Source organism: Gallinula chloropus (genome assembly GCF_964237585.1).
Source record: "Gallinula chloropus genome assembly, chromosome: 15".
In the NCBI taxonomy this organism is placed as follows: domain Eukaryota; kingdom Metazoa; phylum Chordata; class Aves; order Gruiformes; family Rallidae; genus Gallinula; species Gallinula chloropus.
Window position 1 is genome coordinate 11,404,266 of NC_140100.1, and position 21,169 is coordinate 11,425,434.

Below are 21,169 nucleotides of genomic sequence, written 5' to 3' on the forward strand. Positions count from 1 at the left end.
TAGCAGTTCCCAGGCTGGCAGATGACATCATCTGTCAGTGTTTTACCATTAGAACCAGGTTCTTTATGGCTGCTCCCACTGGTTGATGGATGTGGAACACAGCAGAGAGGAAAAGCTGTTCGTAGCTGTCTTGGGTGCCCTCAGGGTGACTAGGAAAACCTCAGCATGTTTCATGAATCACCATGAAACATTTCGCACCAGAAGCTTTGTTTCCTTTTTGCAGATGAGGGAAAGGAATTATTCATGGGCATTCCTCATTCTGATTGGTACCTAAATCAGGGAAACAGTTGTGATGTGACCTTCACTGGTATCAGTAGTCCTGTTAGTCAATTTAGATAAACCATTTTCTTAGGAAGATGTTGATTCTGCTGTGTTATGACCCCCTTAAATCCATAGCCCCTGCATGCTTTGTGCTTGTGTTCCTCAGGAGAGGAAGAGAAGATCTGTTTTCCTTTTCAAAGTGAACCCTTCTAGCTATGAGACAAGACAAGACAACTTGGAATCTTTCCTGTGCCAAAATGATAGAGAGAACTTTGTTTCTTGGTAGTTGCTTGAGCTTAAATCTGCTTCTTTACTTCAAGAACCAGGTTGTTTTTTCTGCAAGGTTTTCTTTCAGTAATATTTGTGGACTTTCAAAGTTCTATTTAGATAAAGGGAACTAAATCCAGGGATTTGTGCAGAAGTAAACAGTTTGGTTTAATTCTCAATGAGTTCTACCCAACTACTAAAAGAAATGAAACATGTCAGTAGCTAAATTAGATTTTACATTCAATTTTCCTAATATTTTAAACTAACCAGGTTTTAGTTTTTTGATTTTTCTCCTCAGATTGCCATTATGACTCCTTCTACCAACAGACACTTGAGACTGCAAGTATTACTGGTGAAATGCTGTAGAGAAAAGGAAAACAAAGTTGCCTTTTCTTTTCCAGAGCGATCGTTGTCTTATTCTGATGAGTCTCGACTGTCAAATCTTCTTCGGAGGATTACTCGGGAAGACGACAGAGACCGAAGACTGGCTACTGTAAAGCAACTGAAAGAATTCATTCAGCAACCAGAAAACAAACTGGTGAGTAATTTCTGCTTTTCCACAGTATTTCTCCTTTTATAAACCATCATTTTAAAAATCTCGAGTGATGGGGAATGTCTGTGAGGAATGTCTGTATGTGGAATTTCCTTCCATAACAAAGGAAAGCATATTCCTCTATTGCCTGTCCTTTCCTGGCATTCAGGAGCCTTTTTTATTGCTTGATTGCTTGTGACATGTTGCCTTAAAGCAAAGTACTGAACGCATCAGCTGTGGGAATAAATATGGCATGTACGTGGGGGATTTCACTTGTCTTAGCAATATTTTCTGGGTCCTTCAGCAAGGAAATACAGGGAAAAGGAAGTAAAATGTGTTGTCTTGTTCAAGAATACTTTCTGTATTTTAAAATTAAAAGATGTGGATATATATGCAGTTTTGTGAATAGCTCATCTTAGAGTTACTCAGCTTTCTAGCTAAACACCTTTGTTTGTGGATTCCCTTTTGTGAGAAGAGAACAAAATAAATCATTGTTTTCATTCCATCTTTGGGGGTTGTAATGGGTGATTGAAGTCTCTCATATCCTCAAGTGCTTCTGAAGGGTTTGTGAGGGGAGTAAGACCACTCTGGGTATATATTTTTATTATTATTTACTATTTGAAGCGAGGTTTTAGGAGTATTTTGTCTGATACATCTCCCCTCCTGTTCTGGAGAGGGCAGGACTTCTCCAGGAATTGAAAAAGCAGAGGTGGTGGTTTCACACCCTGCCCTTCACTCGTGGGCAGTGCTCTGATACTCCAGCAGTGGGTTAGGTGTCTGTCCACATCTGTAAGAAGTTGGCTCATTCATTACATATTGACTAACCAGTGCAGACTGCGCTCTCTTCCAAAAGGCCTGACGCTTAACCAGTGAGACTTTCCCATTCTGTGCACCTGGGTATAAACAGACCAGGTGCAAACCTTCCTAATACTTGAGCTTTCCACAATTATTCTGTAGCTGTTTAATTACTTTATTCCTGATGCATTTTTCCCCCCAGTTTTTTCCTGTAACTGTATTAAATTTGGGTTTATGAATGTCTCAGGGCGTGTTGGAATTGCCATTCTAATAACTAACTCAGTGGTGTCGAACTTTGTATGTGTTAGTAGTCAGAATGGTAGAAGGTTGTCACTGAGAAACTTCTCTTTAACCTTCTCCCAGCTCCCTAATGAGAACAGGGTCAGATGTCAAGTGATATCCCCAGGACTGAGGCTCACACTTAACAATGGGCAGCGTTTAACCTGACAGTCCAGGGCTCCTGCAGTTGGGGACAGTATTACCTATAGCTGAACAGAGTTTGTTTCATTTTCAGGGTTGAAATGTGTGTTCAGCAAAGTGAAGTGGTAAAAAGTCAGTAGGCAGTGGCACTGTCACGTAATGGCATTGTGCTCCAGCTTCTACATTGTATGGCTTCTCCTGTCACCTCCCCGCAGATACCAGGCACACCTTTAAAATGTCCTTGTGAGTTCTGAGGGACAAGCGCACAGAGCACTTCCCCCCTCCCCTGCAAACAGTGGTGTTGCTCAAAAGCTTTAAAAACAAAATCTAGGTAACACCCACTGGGCTAAAGATTAATAGCTTTCTGAAGAGAGAAAACTGTTCAAGACAGTCTCTTGTAAATTAACATCTTACACAGTTGCAGCTCCTGTATTATTTCACAACTCCGCTCAGGAATATTTATTTTTTCATTGCATATGAGGAAAACCAGCATTTCTGGTTACCCTTCCTAGAAGCACTGGTTCACCAATAACAGTGCTCTGTTTCCCCAAGTAGTATTCTGTCTTTCTGATTGCCTGAGGAGAAGGTTTTATACTTCAGCATGTATGACCTGATCAATTAAGTGGTCTGCTGATGCAATTGATTATTAGCACAGGAGACTAGGACTTCGGTAGATGCTCCTGATGAGCTGTATGCTGAGTCTTTTTGTTTGTGATGTAATATTATCAGCAAGAACTAAACTTAGAGCAAACCTGGATAGCAGGCTGCCAGTGTATTTTTGTGGCTACTGTAAATAAATACGGAATATAAGGTGTAGGGTAATATTGCAGCATTGCTTAATATAGTTCATGCCAGTCTACAGTGCCCCTGGAAAGTGTAATAGCATTCTATTAGCAAACAGGATTGGCAGTGGTGCTTCTAAACAGGGCCTAGTTTGCAGAAGTTACCTTATGTGTCGTGTCTTGTCTTATCTTACAGGTATTAGTTAAACAACTGGATAATATCCTGACTGCCATTAATGATGTACTCAATGAAAGGTAAGCTGGAAAAATGGTCTGAAGGCTTTAAAGAGAAGAAATAATGACAGTATGAGGTTTGGGTTTCAGTATAGAGATGGAATGTAGGGCAGAAAGGTTGGAGGATATTCTGCCACTAATTTTGGATGGGTGTGAGGTAACAGTAACAAGATGGAACTGGAGGAGAGTTAAGATTTAAGCACGTTGATGCTGTTGGATTGTCTAGAGCATGCTTCATGTGGAGAGAGTTTGTGCAATTGCATCTTATGTTGTAGATAATACAGAGTCTGTCTCAGCTCTGTCTAATCTCAGTGTAGTAGCACACTGCTCTGGCTGTCTAGCTTCCAAATGGAACTTAAGTGCTTTCACAACCTGATCTAATTTATTTATGTCCAATTAAGAGCGTATGTAGAGGGAGCTCAGGTGTGTGGGGGATTTTTGGTGTTCAGTATTACTGCCCAAGAATTCCACTGTACATTAAGAATTTCCTTCCTTGCATAGTGTATTGCAAGTAGAACAGCCTGTTTATTGCATACTTTTAACTAAGTTGATTTATTCCATAGAAATAGTGTTTGATTGATGTTTTTCAGATTTTTTTATTTTAACTTCAGCACTGCTGCTGCCAAGTAGGAGAGAGCAGCTTTGCTCATGCATATATATATTTTTCTGCTTTAGAAAAATACTTGTTCATGGTTTCTTCTGTTCTGCTGTTGTGTCTGGAGATTCCACATTTCTGTGTTTTTTTCTCCCCAAACTACAGTAGCAAATTGCTTCAAGAACTGAGACAGGAAGGAGCTTGCTGTCTTGGCCTTCTTTGTGCTTCTCTGAGCTACGAGGCTGAGAAGATCTTTAAATGGATTTTTAGCAAATTCAGCTCATCCACAAAAGATGAAGTTAAACTTCTTTATTTGTGTGCAACCTACAAAGCACTAGAGACTGTAGGAGAAAAGAAAGCCTTTTCATCTTTAATGCAGGTAAGGCTACAAATTAAAACAGGATTATTAATGACTTTGCCAGTGCAATGCTGGAATCAACTTTTTAAACTGGAATGAACAGTAATTCTGTGTTTAGATAATAAGTAAATATAATTACAACTGGGAGTGAACTTTCTGACTGACTGGGATTCTTTGATTCTGGTTATGCTAGAAAGGAGTGTCAGGTCTTTGTAGGATGATACATATTTTGATGTGAGTTTTTAGTATATATTGCATCTCCAAGAAGAATAACCATGAGACCAGAGAATGCTCAAGGGGAGTGGTACACACAGCCCAGCCTGTTGTGTTGTGCTTCCTCCTATTCAACAATTTCTGACTTGAATTCTAGTTAGATCTGAGATGGAGTAGGATGTGTGCAGACACATCTGGTCCCCTGGTTCAAGTTTTAGGGTCTCACTCTGGGTGTAGAACAGCTATGTCCAGGTCTGCTTTAATTTATTATTTACTTTACAGAGCCAAATACCTGCAGTAGGAGAAGCAGGAACTTTGAACAACTAGTTGTTCTGTGGCTGAAGAATTGAAGAAAACAGTGTCCTTGAGGCTTGAACCTGGGTCTGCCTTATTTCAAGCAAATGTCTACTTGGAATTATTATTTTCATGCAGTATATGTGATGCTTTTCACATTTTCCTTCCTTCCTGCAGAAGGAGTATTGAGTTGTCTCTGAATCCAAGTAGCTTCCTCAAGTGGTCAACATGGAATAAATCTCTGTGTGTCTGATACTGTAACTTCTTCTTCACATGTTCTAGTGAATTGAAATGCCTGGTGGCTTTGTTTTGCTTTTTAGCTTGTAATGACCAGCCTGCAGTCCATTCTAGAAAACGTGGATACACCAGAGTTACTGTGCAAATGTGTCAAGTGCATCCTTTTGGTGTCCCGATGCTACCCACACATCTTCAGCACCAATTTCAGGGTAAGCTTGCTTTCTCCTCTGTGTTCCCCTTCTCCCCTAGAAGTGTTGGTGAAGCAACTTGGGCCATGAACTCTTTTTTTTCCTCAAAATTCCTTTGCAGGACACAGTGGACATTCTGGTTGGGTGGCATATAGATCACACTCAGAAGCCTTCACTGACGCAGCAGGTGTCTGGTAAGCTCAGCCAGAGTCCCCGATGGGGCCCACCCTTGCTCACAGATGATCTGAGTTTACTTGCATGAGTAAACTTGTCCCTGCTGACATGGGAGTTGAGATAATGCCAAAATGAGCTTCTGGCAAAGTAGCAGGAGACCGTATCCCTAACTCTTCAGTAAATTTGCGCTTATGGTTTTATGCTGTGACTCTAAATATAGAATCATAGAATGGCATGGGTTGGAAGGGACCCCAAGGATCACAGAGCTCCAACCCCCCTGCCGTAGGCAGGGCCACCAACCTCCAGGCCTGGAGCTACACAAGGTTGCCCAGGGTGCCATCCAACCTGGCCTTGAACACCCCCAGGGATGGAGAACCCAGCTTCTCTTTGGGGAGCCTGTTCCAGCCCCTCACCACTCTCTCTGTAAAAAAACTTCCCCCTAATATCTGATTTAAACCTTCCTTCCTTTAGCTTCACTCCATCCCCCTTGTCGTGCCATTCTCTACCCTTTTAACAAGCTGATTCCCCTGCTGTTTCTCTGCACCCTTCAGGGATTGTAAGGCTGCAGTGAGGTCCCCCCGCAGCTTTCTCTTCTCCAGGCTGAACCAGCCCAGATCCCCCAGCCTCTCTTTGTAGGGGCTGCGGCCCTCTGATTCAGGCTCCATTTAAACATTGTTTTGTGTAACTTTTTAACACTTCTTAATAAGTTTATAGCTCTTAATATATTCTCTGTGAAAAAATATATTTTCCCCTATGTGCTTGTGAACAATCTTAGTGGTAAAGAGATGGTCCTGGCATTTAAGAAATTGGGGAACTTCTTCCCATATCTATAGCAGTTGTCTTGGAGCTGTTCCCAGCAAGTCTGTTCTGTTTCCTGTGGCGTAGTCATAGCTTGGGTCCTTAATGCTTAACGGCTGTGGGCAGGACTGAACCTTAAAATGAATTTGTCAAAGGGCCAAAAGAGGGAAAAACAATTTATACTTACTTTAAAAACAATTTATGTTGAAATTTTCATGGAGATGACCTTCTCTTACCTTAGCAACTTCAGTCATATGCAACTAAAACTTATTTAACATATGCTACCTCATTCCCCTGTTTTAATTGTCCTGGTATTTTTATACAGGATGGCTGCAGAGCTTGGAGCCCTTTTGGGTGGCTGATCTTACTTTTTCTACCACGCTTTTGGGTCAGTTTTTGGAAGATATGGAAGCTTACGCTGAGGTAACCAAGACTTCATGGCATATACCAGAGTTAACTGGCTAATTTCTTAATAAATCTGCAGCTGTGGTTCTTATGGATGGATTGCATGTGTAGAAAATGAAATTAAATGGTTTTCCTGGGGAAAAGAGGATTGAATTATGGAGTATACTTAAGGCATGTACAATGGCAGTACTACACGGATCCTCAAGAACCACTTAAATAGTGTCGTAGCCCTTGTCATTGAGAATGTCAGGTCATCGTAAAAACAGTTGGCCAAAGAGGAATGCTGCCTTTGGTATAAAGCTGCAGTGAAGACATTTCACAGTCTTCCTTTGGTATTTTTGGTGGTTCAACTCTGGAGCTTTTCAGAAGTGGCTGTTGGGGGAGAGATTCTTAATCCTTCCCTAGATTAATGGTAAATCTGTTTCTTTTTTTTTTCTTTTTAAATGAACAAATGGATTGTTTTGTGTAAGAACTGATAGGAAACAAAAGCATGTTCATTTAGCATGCTTTGTTTTGACTTTGCAACCTTTGCTTAGTTAACAGTTTGTCTGAAGCTGTCATTAGAGGAAGAGCTTTGGTTTGGGGGATTGTTGTCTTTTTCTTAACATATATGGGGTCATATAAATGTATGATTATAACTAGATGATGCTGAACTGTGTGCATTAACATGCAGATCCTGCAGGTGAAACTGTACTTTAGGCTCACTAATATTACTGTACTTCTGTGTACACCAAGGCACTGATGGCACAGCGTGAAGAGTTAGGATACACAGTGTTCAGCCAACAAACCTGGGCTGCTGTGGCTGTAGGCACGTGGTTGCAAGTGATTAATCAGTGCAAGTCCCTGCTTACCAGCTTCTCTGTTGAACTGGACAACATGTGTATTCTTAGTCACAGAAGAGTTTTAAGATAACATGGGTTAACTTAAGTCGTGGAGGTGGTTCCAGCTAGTGTGTGTTATCTCACAGTGGGGTAGACCAAGGCTACATCTATACTAATGAGATCAGCACTTCTGGGAATGTTCCCAGGCACTGGTGCCAGCTGGCATGGAGTAGCCTGCTAGTAAACTCAAGGTAGCTGCCTGTAAACAGTGTGATGGGAATGGCCACTCGAACATCCTGACTCAGTCTGTGGCCTGGAGAGGTTTGGGAGAGCTGTAAAAGGGTGCAGACAACTGTTGTAACAGCACAGCAATGTGGGTGATTGTGTTCGGGGGAACAGGAAAGTCATAAGCCTCTGTTTTAATCTGCAAAATACAGAGTGCTCTGTTTCAGTGGCTAAATTAATGAGCAGCATCTCATCACTCCTGACCTGCTCATCAACAGGTCATATGTGCCTAAATCCCATCTTTGTACGTATGTGAAGTTGGAGATACTGTCTAAATACATCTGTAATTGGACAGTACCCATAATATGTCTGGAAAATAGATGGATTGAGTATTTTCAATCTCCAATTGGTGTTTTTTGTGCATGTATCATAGCTGCTAATGCTGTGTACTGATCTATCGAACTCCTGTGCTGTAGGACCTCAGCCATGTGGCCTCTGGGGAGTCGGTGGATGAAGATATTCCTCCTCCTTCCGTGTCACTGCCTAAACTGGCTGCGCTGCTTCGGGTTTTCAGTACTGTGGTGAGGAGCATTGGGGAACGCTTCAGCCCCATTAGAGGACCACCCATTACAGAAGGATATGTAACTGATGTAAGAACCTGTTTTTTTCGTTCTGCTGTTCTTTGTTGCTGATAGGTATCCTCAGATGATGCTATTTGCTGTAGGGTTTATTGAAATTCCCAGGATTTCACGTGAATCTGCATGCTCAGCTTTCAGCAAATGTATTTTCTTGAAATATGCTGCAAGAATCATACTAAATGTTAAGGTATAGATTGTGGTAATACCACGAAGGAGTTGTATGTAGCAGAAACTAAATTTTTAAAGCATTTTAGCTTCATGCAGCTAGGTTTATGCTTGTGTTATCTGTCTTTGTAACCAAAATGTTGCCATGTATTCAGATTGCCATGATGCTGTAAAAGCTGAATTCAAATTATGAGTTTGATTTTATAAAATGCAGGAATTTTCATCCATGCTGAAATGATATTCATCAAATTATATAGCAAATCCTCTTGTTCTAAAGTATAGTATCAGTTGGTGTAAACTCAGAATAAATATTAGAAGTAGCTGCTATACTTCTGTAACAGGAACTGTACAGAGTGTGAATGACTAAAAAGATAAACACCTGCAGTTGCAGTCTTCTTGCTGCATGAGCTGCACAACTGGAATTTATTCCTCTGTGAGGGACAAAACTTCTCAGATAAACAGTGTCTGAATTTCCAAATTAAAGCCAAGGCAGTTCTATAACTTGTCTCTTAATCTGCAGAGGATTCTTGTGACAAAAGCTCAAGAAATGAAAACTATTCTGTCCTTTACAAGGGGAGCTCTGTTAACATCAGTTGGAATTAAGCAGAACTCTGAGTAATGAATGTAGGTTTTCTAGGTGTTTGCAGGTCTTTAACTGAGTTGGAAAACAGGCAGTGGAAGGTTTGTGTTTTCTTACACTGCTGAAGTGGAATGCTATGATGTCCATGATTCAGAATAATCTACCGATTGAATTTACCAAGTTGGAGAAGTGATGATGGGACAGGATATCAAATACATGTGAATATAATTAAATAACACGCAGACCTTCTTTCTTTTCGGTTGAGTTTAATTTAGGTGTGTTTTCAATTTTCCAGGTTCTGTACAGAGTAATGAGATGTGTGACTGCAGCAAACCAAGTATTCTTCTCTGAAGCCGTACTTACAGCTGCCAATGAGTGTGTTGGTGTGTTACTGGGCAGCCTAGATCCAAGCATGACCATACACTGTGACATGGTCATCACCTATGGATTAGATCAAATGGAAAATTGTCAGTCTTGTGGCACTGATTATATAATTTCAGTCCTGAATCTGTTGACACTGGTTTGTATATATTTTTATTATTATGGTTTTCCCATTGGAAAAACAACATTTTCCAAGCAACCTTGCTTTTGTGAGTGTGTGTGTGTCTCTTAAATAGTATTTAAACCTCTGATCACAAGCAAGAAATCTCACTTCTAAAGGCTTGTATTCTTTTCTGCAAAGCTTATGATGCTAGCTTGTTTCTGCATTTGGCTTGTTGATAAAGTGGCATTTAGTTTTAGGCTGTTGTTTTTCTCCCTGTCTGGCTTCTGTTGGGTGGTGCCATTCTGTGCTCTTAAAGCCTGAAAATAACTACATCTCAGAATGTGAGTTTGGGAAAGCAAATACAAAGTACTTGCATTTCTGGGAAGCTGTTTTTCCTAAATATGTTGTATACATGGTAAAAAATCACAGCATTTTAATTAATCTCTAACAAAAAAAAAATTAATTCAGATAAAGGTATCTATCTTTTTGGTTTTATCCCCAGATTATTGAACAAATAAATACAAAGCTGCCATCGTCATTTGTAGAGAAATTATTTATACCAGAGTCTAAACTACTTGTTCTTCGTTATCACAGGGAGAAGGAGGTAAGAGTAGGTGACTACTACAGGTATATGACAACAGCATTCATGTGTTTCTTACACTTAATATATTTATTAAGGTGTAAAACTTTGTCCATTATAAATATATCTGTGTGAAAGTTCTGGGAAGGCAGGTGTAGCTAGTTCTTGGGTTTGGCATTTAGATTTGGTAAGGCACTGGCAATTGGTTGTCGCACCAGACAGGGAAGTCCTGAGCTGACGTGGCTTCACTCAGGGTGTTATGTGGGTGATCCAGACAGTAATTAATAGATTCTGTGAGTAAGTAGTACTTAATTACAGAAAATTAAAGATAGGTGTGTGCATCAAACTAGGCTGTTCACAGATAAAGCAGCATAACTTTGTTTGACATTGTTGATTAATATATTTTAGGATTTTGTGCTAATCAGCTATTCCTGTGATGATTTTATACTCTGCAGGTTGTTGCAGCAGCCCATGCTGTGTACCAAGCTGTGTTGAGCCTGAAGAACATTCCTGTTTTGGAGACTGCTTACAGGTTGATCCTAGGAGAAATGACCTGTGCTCTGAATAGTCTTCTCTATAGCTTGCATCTTCCTGAGGCCTGCTCTGAAATCCAGCATGACTCTTTCAAGAAGCGTATATTAAATGTGGATAATGCAAAGTTTGTTGTTATATTTGATGTCAGTGCTCTAAGTACTATTGGGAATGCTAAGAACTCGTTAATTGGGGTGAGTAAAACTACAGAAAAAGTCTGTGCAAGAAGTGTAAAAACCCACTTTTTTCACTTAAAATGTACCATAATGTATTTCAGCAGTAGTGCACATATGTATAATTAAAATTATCATCTCTGTTTCCTAATGTGCTGTAGAAAATCTTCCAGTATTGAAACGTAGGGGAAACAGAATGGGTGAATTCTATTTTGGGTTGGCACATAGTGAAAAGCAGTTTCTAGGGAAGAACATCTTATCAGGGTTATTCAGGGATTGATCCTAAGATGGTCATAACAATTCTTTTTGAAAATCAGGACAGATAAGAGCAGCTTTAGTGTGTCGTCTAGTATGTCAGCCATGTGAGAACACTTGTCCTGGATCTTTCAGAATAAAAGCATAAACTGTTTTTAACAGGTTGTTTAAAAAAGGGAAAATAAATAGTTGCAATGAAAATCAAGAAATTAAGAGCGTTTTCCTTGGGAAGAAGCAAAACACAATAATTAATGGGATGGAAACTGCACTTAAAAATAGATACTGTTTGTGATGTGTCTTTGCTTATGTGGACTTGTTCTGTAGATGTGGGCCCTCTCACCGACTGTGTTTGCACTACTGAGTAAAAACCTGATGATTGTCCATGGTGATATAGCAGTTAATTTTCCTGCTGTCCAGTATGCTGTACTCTATACCTTATATTCACACTGCTCCAGGTAAGCAGTTCAATACTCCATCAGTATTTCATGAGCAATGGGATGGATTGATCAGAATAGGATACGTTGTTGGAGGGATGAATTTAAATAGACTATTGCAACTAAGCTTTTGCCCAAACTTCCCTAATCAGTTTTCACTTTCACTAATTGCAGGGAGCCTCTCTCAGCCAAGAAAAGCATACCCTGGCTTAAAATTTGGCATTTTATTCAAAGGCAGGTTAGAAGTCTTGTGTTTGAATAGAGATAACTGAGGGAGAACCCCACTGAAAGTAAATGAGGAAAGATTATTTACTTTTTTGCTTACTGTGAGATCTAGGAGAGGTAATGAAATGTAACCATCAGGTTTTGATGCATTTTGGACCTTGTTACTAGGAAATATGGTCAAAGTGAGGGAATACAATAATCTGTTACTCTTCATGTTCCTCGGCTTTGGGGATGCTTCACAGAGCGTTCGATACCAGGTTACTGGGCTGCATGGATGGATGTAAAATTGTAGCTTTGTTCTCTTAGGCAGGGATCAAACTAGTGGGTTTTGACATGATGTGGGTGCTGTGTGGATGTATTAACTTCTGCTGCTGGGGGCTTGGGGGTGGGAGTGATCACTGCGGGGTTGTTGAGGAAGTTCCCCTAATCTTGGGGTGGTTTTATACTTAATGTTTTTCCTTGCCTTCTCAGGCATGACCATTTCATATCCAGCAGCCTCAGTTCTTCCTCTCCCTCTCTGTTTGATGGAGCAGTTATAAGTACTGTAACCACAGCAACCAAAAAACATTTCTCCATCATACTAAACCTTTTGGGGCTACTGCTGAAGAAGGATAACCTTACTCAAGATACCAGGTAACAAACACTTTCTTATTCAACAGGGGAGTTGGTGTTTTCCCCTCAGTAAATACCTTAATTCAGAAATAAGGATAATCATAGAATCATAGAATGGTCTGGTAAATTTGGGGTAAATTTAGCCAGTCAAATGTTGGGAGTTTTGTTGGTGTGTTTTTAAACCCTAGTAATGAAATACCTGTGGAAAAAGTAGCTGTTCACTTTTATGCATGAAACCTAGAAATACTTAAACCATCATAAGATCTGCAAGGGGAAAGGAGTGCTATCAACCTTCCCTGGAAAAGTTGTGCTCACTGAGAGTTCCCTTTCACAAAAGCAATAACGTTGTATTCCCAAACTTCTGGGAAACTAGGGACATTAATAAAGTTACAAAATCCTTTAGTATAAGGGATATTTGTTATGGTATAATACTTGAAGTAGTTTAAGATGTACTGAAAGATACCTTTCTCTAACTGTAGAGTGACTAATACTTTTGCTTTTGGAAGGAAACTGCTTATGACATGGGCTTTGGAAGTGGCTGTTCTCATGAAAAAATCAGAAACATATGCACCATTGTTTTCTCTCCCATCTTTCCATAAGTTTTGTAAAGGACTTCTGGCAAACAGTAAGATATCACATATTTATACTTATTAACTATCTTTCAGGCAGCGTAATCAAGTGTATAATTGACCTTGTCATGTACCATTGACAGTTGTAACTGTACTTGTTTCATTTGCTTTTTGGGATGCTTCTGGTTGGTATTGTGCAACAACGTACACTCTCCTTCTAGAATTTCCCTCAAAGGGCTCTCTACCTCTCTACCTACTTACATAAAGAATTATTTTCTTAAAATAAGAATTTGTGATGGTGAATTTGATCATCCAGAAGTGTGGGTGATGTGCTGGACTTTATTTGTCAAAAACAGTGGGACCATTTCCGTAATGCAATGTATTGTTTTGGACTTCAAAATCGGAAAATTGGAAATCGAACTATGGGAAGAAATGCTTTCAGTAGCATAAAACAAGTAACAGCAGTAACTTCCCAAGGCCAGGAGTTGCTAACTTGACCATAGTTTGTTCTTACTATTTATTGTGTGTAACGCCAATGTATGGAGACCATGGAAGGATTGATGTCAGCCCTTGGAGAAGGCTTATGGAATAACATGTAGCATGGCTTACTTCTGTTACTAAGCATTTACTTATTAGATTAAAGCCAGTCAATCAAATAAAGAGAAAAGTATTGCTTAAATCTCGTCTTTCCTTCTACCAGCTGTGCTGTAACAATGTCTTTAGAGGTTCTGCCACACCAGAATAATGCAGAATGTTCTGTAATTAACTCTTTTCTTTCAACTCCTTAATTTCAGCCCTTCTGGAAGATGTGAACATTTGTCTTCAAGCATGTAGTAGCCTCCACGCCCTGTCTTCCTCCCTCCCAGATGACCTTTTACAAAGGTACTTGTACAGGATTTTGTATGTTATCTTAATTATGCTTGTAATGGAGTTATCACCCCTTTTCCTTTCTGGTGCTGCAGGTGTGTTGATGTGTGTCGTGTTCAACTAGTACACAGCAGTGCTCGTGTGAGACAGACTTTTGGGAAACTTCTGAAGTCAATTCCTTTAGATGTGGTGTTGAGGTAAGTGGCTCACATTAACTGCAGTGTAAAAAATGGGTTAGGTTTTTCTATGAATTTATCTGAAAAATAATGCCAGTCAAATATTATCATACTGTCCTAATTTAAAATAAAAAAACATGATTTGTCTTGCTCTCCCTTCTACTTTATACTGCTCTTAAACCAGTAACACAGTACACAAAGTAATTAACAAATCTGATAAACTTTGCAGCATTTCTTGCAGCAAATGCAAATACTTGTAAGGTCCATGTTACACAGAGCCTCAGCAGTGTTATGTCCTGCAGTTTGTCTCAAAGATTTGAACTCCTAAAGCACCTGGTCTTAATAAAGCATAAACTTACTTCCAGTGCTTGCATGTGTAACTCTTTAGTTTTATTCAAGTATCTTTTAGCATGGGTTACTCTCTTTTCTTCCCCCCTTCTTCCTGCAGTAACCGTACCCACACAGAAATACAGGAGATTTCTTTGGCTATAAGGAGTCATATGAGCAAAGCTCCCAGCAATACATTCCACCCACAGGATTTCTCTGATGTCATTAGTTTCATTTTGTATGGAAACTCTCACCGGACCGGGTAAGAGCTGCTCTTAAAAGTGAAATTCATGGATGATTAATTTCTAATAGAAAATTCTAAGCTATGTGTAGCTCACAATTTATTATCTGTACAAATTACATTGGTGTGTGTTCAGCTGTTTGTTTTACATTTGTCTCTTTCTAAATATCTTCACACACACACCCCTTGTGCTGTGTTTGCCTGTGTATGCTGCTGCTTGGAAGTAGCCCTCTGAGGGATTTGTGAGCTGAAATAGGTGGGGTATAAACTTGCTGCCACGTGGACTTGTGTTAACATACTGCTGTTTGCTTTCAGGAAGGATAATTGGTTAGAAAGGTTATTCTATAGCTGTCAGAGGCTAGACAAGAGAGATCAACCTGCCATCCCTCGAAATCTGCTGAAGACTGATGCTGTTCTGTGGCAGTGGGCTGTTTGGGAAGCAGCTCAGTTCACTGTTCTTTCCAAGTTACGAACTCCTCTGGGTAGAGCCCAAGATACATTTCAAACTATTGAAGGTAAAACAACAAATACAGTTGATTTTCATGGGTATTTTGGGTAAGATTGTGCAGCTAACAGCTTCATGTCCAAGGCAAAAAGCACAACAGCTTTATTTTTCAGTCATTACAGTTTTAACACAAAGAAATGTGTTGCCAGAAGAGCAGTTGCATAATTACTCTTAACTTTTCAGAGATTTTACTTTAACATTGCTATACCTTCACACACTGAAATAAAACACTGTCTGATAACAACTTTTTCCTGTGTTTTGGTGAAATGTGTAGGTATTATTAGGAGTCTGGCAGCCCATACATTAAACCCTGACCAAGATGTTAGCCAGTGGACTACTGCAGACAATGATGAAGGACACAGTAGCAACCAGCTAAGGCTTGTTCTCCTGCTACAGTATCTGGAGAACTTGGAGAAATTGATGTACAATGCTTATGAAGGATGTGCCAATGCCCTCACCTCTCCACCCAAGGTTTGCCTGTCTCTCAGTGCTGGGGTTACTTCAAACAGTCTATTGAATGGACAGCAGTTTTCAGGGATGTTTAGGTCTTAATTGTGAAACTTCACGGGAACCTCTCAAAAGTTTGAGACTTAATTCATTTGGCCCTGACTCTGGCTTATTCCTAGAGACAGTGGAAACAGGATTCATTTCTGCAGTACCAACTTCTATAGTGGTTCAACTCAAGTCTGTACAGCCTCTCATCTCTAGCAGTCTCTTCCTACTTGTAGATTGTCAGCATCAGTAACACAATTATTTGAGGCTTCAAATTGCTTTTTGAGGAATATAATAAATATTTGTAAATAACATACCCTTTTGTGTAGCTCTAACCAGAAGAAATAAGCTGTCAGACTGTCAGACTTTGATGTGACAGTAACGTAACTTATCACTGGCGCATTTCAAGCATTTTAACTTGCCTGTACCCCTGGCCAGCTGTGTGCCATGCACGATGTCAGACCATCTGTGTTAATAAAATTAGAGATGTGGAATGTCCTGGGGCGCATCAAAAGGAGCATGGCCAGCAGGTCAAAGGAGGTGATCCTCCCCCCTCTACTCTGCCCTGGTCAGGCCCCACCTGGAGTGTTGTGTCCAGTTCTGGGCTCCCTGGTATAAAAAAGACAGGGATCTCCTGGAGAGAGTCCAGAGGAGGCTATGGAGATGATTAAGGGCCTGGAGCATCTCCCCTGTGAGGAAAGGCTGAGTGAGCTGGGGCTGTTCAGCCTTGAGAAAAGAAGGTTGAGAAGGGATCTTATTAATGTTTATAAACATCTAAAGTGTGGGACACAAGGGGACATAGCCTATTTTTTATGGTCTGTGGGGACAGGACAAGAGGTGATGGCCTCAAGTTGGAGCACAGGGAGTTCCACACCAATTTGGGGAAGAACTTCTTCCCGGTGAGGATGAGGGAGCCCTGGGACAGACTGCCCAGGGGGGTCTGGAATCTCCTTCTCTGGAGATATTCTAGACCTGTCTGGACACCAACCTGTGTGACTTGTCCTAGGGACCTTGCTTTGGCAGGGGGTTGGACCCCAAGATCTCTGGAGGTCCCAACCCCTGTGGTTCTGTGAAACATTATCTGTTTCTTCATCTCAATTGAAAGCTCAAATGGAGAAAAGAAACCCGTCCTGACTTTGTTATAAATATGCAGTACCTCACGTAACTCTTCATGCAGAGGGGTGGTGTTGTAAACCACACTTTCTGTTGTTAAAGGTGATCAGGACTTTCTTCTACACCAACCGTCAGACGTGCCAGGACTGGCTGACGCGCATTCGGCTGTCCATCATGCGCGTGGGGCTGCTGGCTGGGCAGCCCGCTGTGACCGTCAGGCACGGCTTCGACTTGCTCACCGAGATGAAGACTAATAACAGCATCTCTCAGGTACTCTCCAGCCTATTGCAAAATACTCCTGCAGCACTACACTAAGGCAGTCAGTAGTTGCTAAACCAGCTGCTCTGTACAGTAAGAAGGTGTTTTAGAGCTGTGTTTTAAACTCGTGCCTCTGTTTCGATGAGTTCTGTGGTGAAGTGACACTGTGGGCTCATGATGAGGTGCTGTTGATACCTGTGGTCAGACACTGTATGTGAATGATTGCTGTAGCTTGTTCAATTTGAATGATTGCTGAAAAATTCAGTTCATGATTTGCTTTAGTATTTCAGCAAAAGAGGTTTGATAGATATTTATTGGTTCCTGCTTCTTCAGGAATTCTTGTACTCTTGTGTAGATCATCATATAGGGGTCGCTGACTCTTGATACTGAGACTGAGAATTCACAGCCCATACTCTTGCCTTTGCTTTTAGAAAGCAGGGAGCTCTGTAAGGGGTGGATATGCAGAGCACTTCACTTGTAGAAGTACATGATGAAGTACTGCTGCACCAAGTGTTTAACTGTATACAGCTTTTTATGAGGCTTGTTAAGTAAAGCTTTTGATTTGGTTTTAGGGAAATGAATTGGAAGTGACAATTATGATGCTGGTAGAAGCATTATGTGAGCTTCACTGTCCTGAAGCTATTCAAGGTATCGCTGTTTGGTCCTCTGCTGTAGTTGGGAAGAGTCTGACCTGGATCAATTCTGTAGCCCAGCAAGCAGAAGGGCGGTAAGTTTTCTCAGTTAATTCAATGTTTCGAATTGGGCATTTTTTCCTCCTTATGTATAGCTCTGCTTCTAAATCTCTTAAACTGTGGTGTGAATCAGGGCTCCTGATTTAATTTCCATGTCAGCTGAAGTCATTGTGTTTCAGATACCTAATGCATCCAGCTTTTTTAGATATTTTCACGTTTAATTTAGGTATTTTTAGATATTTCCATGTTTAGTTTTACTTAAATTACCAGAATAAATAAATGGTGTTCCTAAGATTTTTTCTTAGTTTTTTCATACACAGCAGTGCTGTTTTCATATTGTATCTTAATTTTCCATTGAAAATATTGATTTAAATATTTTCTAAAGAAGTTTCTGACCAATGCTGGGATCTGATTACCTACCACGGTCTGCCAAGAGAAGGACTGTGAGGGACATGTTTGCAGTGTTAGTTCAGCTTTGAAAAAGTGGCTTCTACATCTATTGAAGTAGAATCTTGACCCAAATAAGTGGGTCAGTGTTCCAGATAGGATATGCCTTCATTTTGGTGTTTTCATCTCCTTAAAGGAAGGCATCCTTTTTTCTCTGAAATGAAAAAGGGGCAGCTTTCATTATTTACCTGCCATGTAAAAATCCCCCAGCAAAACAAAGAAATGAGGTTTTATAGTTACAATTATCTTTTGTAAGAGTAATAATGCATGATGGTTTTGTAATATGTGAGAAGCTTCTCAGAACTGTGGAGTTGAAGGTGTGAATTGCTGCCCTAGGCCCGGGTGACTAATGACATGTAATGCTTTACTCATTCAGGTAAAAAGCCCAATAATCAAATATAAAAGGCATTTTTCTCCTTCAGTCTGTACTTGGTCTGAAGCTGGCGTTAAAACCTGAATGGAAAACCTTTTATACTATGCTATATTCTGGAAATTCAGCTGGTAACTTGTACTGTGTTAATCCCTTTCTTTTGCTGAAGGTGATGGGTGAACTTTTGAGTGTTGTGCTAAAGAAATGTTTCAAATACACCGTTTACTGTAAAAACCTAGTGGTTATGTACAATGCTGATTAAAATATTAAACTGTTTAAGGTTTGAAAAAGCAACTGCAGAATACCAGGAGCACCTGTGCTCCATGACAGGGGTGGATTGCTGCATAACAGGCTTCGACAAGGCTGTTCTCAAGCTGGCCAACTCGAGCAGCGTGAACAACGCCAGCCCCAAGCATTCCTTGAACGGTCAGTGTTCCTTGGCTCTCTTTCTGAGGGAGATGGGAGTTGGTCACTGTATTTACATAAAATTAGAAGATTCGTGGATATAGCTGGGGTAATGATGGCATCTAACTCTGAAATCTGGAAACCTGATTCTGTCTGCAGTTAAACTGAACTGCTTAATGCCATCGAAACCAGTATTATGGGTGAAAAGGAGGGTTTGCAGTACTGAGGTATAGCTGAATGAAACTAAGAATACGTAAAATTTAGCTCATTTTAAACTATTTTATATCATCATAACATAAGGCTTAGTATTTATGACACAATTGTATCATAAATGCACTAGTTAGTGAGTATTAACTTCTGAGATGCTGCTGCTGTATCCCCTTTCATCTTTGAAAAGGGACCTTCTTCCTAATTCAGTTCATCTGTTTTCCTGCTTTGATGCTTCTTCACAGCTATGGACTCCAAAAGTTCTATTTCAAAAAATAATAGAAGAGGAAGAATAACACTATAAATGTTGTGTAACTTTGACTTTCTTCATCCAGCTGTCTTTTTTTTAAACAGAAGACCAATTACAGTTGAGTAATAAAATTGCTATATTAAAATGTATAAGCATAAATTTAAGTATATATGCTACTCTTTCATTTCTCAGGAGAAGCTCGAAAAACTGTTCTGACTAAGCCAAGTGACTCTTCCCCAGAGGTTATAAACTACTTGGGTAACAAGGCATGTGAGTGCTACATTTCCATCGCCGACTGGTCTGCGGTTCAGGAGTGGCAAAACATGGTCCATGACTTGAAGAAGAGCAATAGTAATACCTCAATCAATCTGAAAGCAGATTTTAACTACATAAAGTAAGGATATAATTTATTCAGCTGTTCCTTTAGAGTTTAGTGTTGTGGAACTCAAATATTAAGGGTTTTCTGGATTTTGGAAGCTGCATGTTATTGAGAGGTGTGGTAATAAAGTTGTGTTCTTGGGAGGGGGGAACTTGGCCATAGTATTTACTAGCCGTGCAGAGCAGTAAAGAGGTACCTTAATTCTGAATAGTTACTGTGGCTTTCTGACTGCTGAGGGTTCTTAGTATTCAAGAAAAACATACTTTCATTGAAAGTGAAAGATACCAAATTTGTTCTTCTCTTGCTGGCAGAAGATGCATCCTTCTGCACAATTTAAATAACAGTTAAAAATAAAATATCTGTCAGTGGTGCAGTTCTTGAAGTATTTTAATGCATTTATTTAATGTAGAAAGTATGTTAAGGATGTTGTTTGGGTTGCTTACATTGTTTTTTCTCTTACTTTGATGGAATTTAGAATTGAAGCTTGTGCATTCACTTCCTAACCCCTGATATTTGTGTGATTCATGAAAAAATACTTGTGATATTGAAGTAGTCCTTCGAGGTTTACAGGTCCTGTCTGTCTCATTTGACAACTCGATTGCTTTCCATCCCTGTACAGTTGTGGTAAACATGGTAAAATCCTTCTAGATGAATGTTCTTGACTTGAAAATAAAAGCATAGAAGGAAGCTTTGAAATAAAACCTTGCAGGTCTGCCAAGGTGACTACTTCTAAGAGAGGGATGACCCTTTTTCTTACTGCAGGAGCTCAGTGTTGTGCAATTAATACGTTAGGAGAGCAAGTGCTTCTCATGGATGTGGAAACCTCCCCCTTCTGCACCTTCATGGGGTTGTAAACTAAACTCATGGACCTTCTGATAACTACCACGAGTGCTTGCTGTGCTGCTGCAGCACTGGTTTGAGTTAGGTTTCATCCAGATAATTACTGGAAGAAAGATGATACATCATCAGAAAATTCCTGTAATGGGCTCCTGAGGATGCACAGCACACTGACTGCTCCTGAGCAGGCTGAGAAGACACTCTGTATTAATGAGGACTGAAATAATAGAGCAGAAAGGGGAGTTTTCACATGCTGAATGCTTTTTTTCTAATCCAGATACTTAAATAATTCCTCCTTCATTACATAGTAATGAGACTACTGAACCTTTGAGCCTTCTCTGTGCTGAGCCATCAAACCTCTTAACCTTTTGTTGTGTATTCTGTACAGCTGTGTAATGCCCTATGATTTCCTAGTGTGGAATGATGGAGGGGAGAAAAGGCAAAACTTGCTGCTTCAGGCTGCTCAGCAGTTTAAATTTGTATTGTCTTACCTGCACAATATTCCAGTATTTCTGGATTTTTTTTTCATGGAAACTGAAGAGGAGAACCCTTGGTCTCATGAAATTCTGCACAAAACTTACTTTTCAGTGTATAGAGGGAGTGGTGTGGAAATCTGGAGTTTTATTTGACCTTGGAAGAGCTGAAAACCACCCTTTTTCTTTCTGACAATTGTAGAAGAGTATCTGTAGTGTGATATGAAAAGCTTCATAGCTGGAGAGGTGCTGTTTCCTTTCATGTTGATCCTGAATCTGTCCCTT

The 21,169-nt window shown here is 40.1% G+C and overlaps 1 protein-coding gene across 1 annotated transcript in view; it reads left to right on the forward strand.

Annotated features, from left to right (window-relative positions):
* SMG1 (SMG1 nonsense mediated mRNA decay associated PI3K related kinase) overlaps positions 1-21,169 on the forward strand; it is a gene marked incomplete at its 5' end in the record, with an annotated part of 65,403 nt that overhangs the window by 15,882 nt on the left and 28,352 nt on the right. Inside the window, 22 exons of the mRNA XM_084271014.1 lie at positions 930-1,066; positions 3,254-3,312; positions 4,052-4,265; positions 5,072-5,197; positions 5,298-5,370; positions 6,474-6,571; positions 8,076-8,249; positions 9,278-9,502; positions 9,969-10,070; positions 10,502-10,771; positions 11,330-11,460; positions 12,136-12,297; positions 12,783-12,901; positions 13,640-13,727; positions 13,808-13,909; positions 14,337-14,477; positions 14,772-14,971; positions 15,236-15,432; positions 16,669-16,836; positions 17,397-17,551; positions 18,614-18,759; positions 19,388-19,589. Coding sequence (XP_084127140.1) covers positions 930-1,066; positions 3,254-3,312; positions 4,052-4,265; positions 5,072-5,197; positions 5,298-5,370; positions 6,474-6,571; positions 8,076-8,249; positions 9,278-9,502; positions 9,969-10,070; positions 10,502-10,771; positions 11,330-11,460; positions 12,136-12,297; positions 12,783-12,901; positions 13,640-13,727; positions 13,808-13,909; positions 14,337-14,477; positions 14,772-14,971; positions 15,236-15,432; positions 16,669-16,836; positions 17,397-17,551; positions 18,614-18,759; positions 19,388-19,589 — 3,289 coding nt within the window. The remainder of the gene's footprint in view (positions 1-929; positions 1,067-3,253; positions 3,313-4,051; positions 4,266-5,071; positions 5,198-5,297; positions 5,371-6,473; positions 6,572-8,075; positions 8,250-9,277; positions 9,503-9,968; positions 10,071-10,501; positions 10,772-11,329; positions 11,461-12,135; positions 12,298-12,782; positions 12,902-13,639; positions 13,728-13,807; positions 13,910-14,336; positions 14,478-14,771; positions 14,972-15,235; positions 15,433-16,668; positions 16,837-17,396; positions 17,552-18,613; positions 18,760-19,387; positions 19,590-21,169) is intronic.